Source organism: Bubalus kerabau, chromosome 5, assembly GCF_029407905.1.
Source record: "Bubalus kerabau isolate K-KA32 ecotype Philippines breed swamp buffalo chromosome 5, PCC_UOA_SB_1v2, whole genome shotgun sequence".
NCBI lineage: Eukaryota > Metazoa > Chordata > Mammalia > Artiodactyla > Bovidae > Bubalus > Bubalus kerabau.
Window position 1 is genome coordinate 39468267 of NC_073628.1, and position 2441 is coordinate 39470707.

Sequence of the window (2441 nt, forward strand, 5' to 3'; positions counted from 1 at the left end):
CCCAAAGTGGCTGAAGCATGGGGCAAGGAAAGAATGCCTCCAGGTTTGCTGAATTTCTCCCATACCAGAAATCTGCAAGGAAAGCCCACAGGAAAAAAACATCAGAGAGAGCAATGAGAGTCCAGAAAAAGAAAAATGAACAACAGCACTGGTAAGAATGGGAGAGATAAAGAGATGGAAGAAACAGGGGGCAGGAAGAAACACAGGCGGAAAAAATGACAGAGACGGACCCCGGTCCCCAACCGGGGACCAGAAAAGGGAGGGTCGCGGTGGCGCACTGGCCTCACGTCCTCAATAACCCTGTCACTAACCAGGCAAATAGACCACACAGGAAACCATCCTCTAAGAAGACACCCAAATCAATAACAACATACCTCTGCTCCAGTCTTTTCAATACAGATTTTAATTCACAACGCGCTCAAAGGGGAGGGAAGGGAGAGCCCAGAGCACTGTTGGGAAGGGGCTATTACACTAAACACACTAACCTTTTGATGAACAGTTGACAAGGGACAGGGGGCTGCACAAGCCACCTCCTGCCCCTTCCGCCATCCCCACCCCATTCCCCCATCCCGTCTTGGTTTCTTGGCTCGATTGATCCGGTAAGAACTTATTAACGGCTTTTTTCTTTTTTTAAAACATGAAGCTGTGGTTAAAACAACCCCCAACTCCTTTTCATCTCTTGTTCTGAAGTTTCTTTTATTAATCGAATTTTTAAAATCCAGTTTCAACTCCACGTGCATTTGACGGTCGTTCTTAAGACTCGGGAGAGACCCAGAGCGGGGAGCCCCAAGCGCATTGTCTGATGTGGGAGAAGGGTGCCGCGCAGTCAGTCCCGGGGCGCCCCCTCCTCCCCGGGCGCCCCTTCCCAAGCCCCGTCGGGTCTCCAAAGGCCGGCGAACGCCGTGCGGCTGTAGCCCGCGCTGTAGTCGTAGGACACCTGTTGGGGCGGCGGCGGCGGCGCCGGGGGCAGAGCGCAGTCTGAGAAGAAGGGGGTGAACGAGGCCAAGAGGCCGGGCCCGTCGTCCCCGCCCGGAGAGTCCGCGGCGGCGGGGTAAACGGAGCGCAAGGGCTCGTTCAAGGTCAAGCCACCGCCGGGCGCGGGCAGGGGCGGCTTTTTGGTCGCGGGGCCGCCCGGGGCGCTCCAGGGCTCGGGGTACAGTAGGCTCCCCACCATCGCGGGCTGGGGGTCAAAGAGGCCGGGCTCCAGCTCCGGGGGTCCCCGCAGGACGGCGGCCCCGGCAGGGAACACATCGAGAGGCTCCGCGGCAAGTAAGGCACCCGCCTCGGTGCCCGCGCCGTAGTCGGGCCCCAGAAGCTCGAAGAACTCGGCGGCCTCTGAGCCCTTCTCCAAGTCGCCCAGGCTCACGCCGGGCCCCGACGGGCCGCACACGCCGCCGCCCGCCCGGGACGGCTCGGTGAAGAAGGACGGCGGCAGGTTGCGGGCCCGCAGCGGGACCTTCCTGGCGCCGGGGACCGCCGGGCCGCCCGCGGAGCCGGCCGCGTCCCCTCCCACGAGCCCGGCTGCGGGCGCCGCCTCCGCAGCCCCGGCCGGATCGGCGCCCCCGGGGACGTGGCGCAGCGAGTCGAAGAGCGCGGCCAGGCTCCGGCTCTGTAGGCTGGCGGCCGCCGCGGCCTGCGACGCCTCCCGCCGGGGAGCCGCCTTGCCGTGGGCAGGGACCGGGACCGTCTGGGCGCCGGCGAGGGGCCGCTTGGCGGGCGTGTCGGCGGCGCCCGGGGAGGGCGGGCCCGGGGGCGCGGCGCCCATGAGGCCGCTGCAGCGCTTGATCTGCTTCTGCAGGTACTTGCGGTGGTTCACCTTCCGCTTCGACTTGCCGGGCTTGTCCAGGGCCAGCTTAATGTTGCTAGACGCGGAGTCGATGAAGCTGAGCAGGTCGCGGGTGGCCTCGCGCGCGTCCCCGCTCTCGGCGCCCGCCAGCAGCGCGCCCGCCGGCGTCCCGGTCTCCTCATCCTCGAAACAGCAGCCCTTGTCCAGGGCTCCGAAGGCGCCTCCCAGCCCGTCCGGGGAGCCCCCGAAGCCGAAGGGGACGAAGGGGTGCGTGCTGAGGAGCGCCGCCTGGACTGCCATCGCCTCCGCTCCGGGGCGGCCGGTGCGCCGCCGGCCGCTTCCCGCCCGCCGCCCAGGCCCGGCTGCCGCCCTGGCGTGGTGCGCGCGGGGTAGCTTCCTCGTTCGGGGCCGGCTCGCTGCTCAGTCTCCCGGGGGAGCTCATTAGGTCTTGTAAGCGAGGGGCGGAGGGAGGGAGCGCGCGGCGACCGCCCCGGTGGCGAAGGGGAGGGGCTTACTTAGAGGGGCTTAGCCGAGGAGTCGGGGCGAAGGGGTCGCTTTTCTAGTTTTCTAGGCTTTCTCAAGCTCATCTTCTTAACCCCTTAGTTTCCCTTCGCCCCGCCAGTCGCAAGATGTGAAGATGAGGTGGTGCGTGCTC

The 2441-nt window shown here is 65.5% G+C and overlaps 1 protein-coding gene across 1 annotated transcript; it reads right to left on the reverse strand.

Annotated features, from left to right (window-relative positions):
• Positions 1-677: 677 nt before the first annotated feature.
• Positions 678-2188, reverse strand: FAM181B (family with sequence similarity 181 member B). The gene has a single exon (XM_055583501.1). The coding sequence runs from the start codon at positions 2084-2086 to the stop codon at positions 827-829; it is 1260 nt and encodes a 419-aa protein (XP_055439476.1). The 5' UTR covers positions 2087-2188; the 3' UTR covers positions 678-826.
• Positions 2189-2441: the final 253 nt, after the last annotated feature.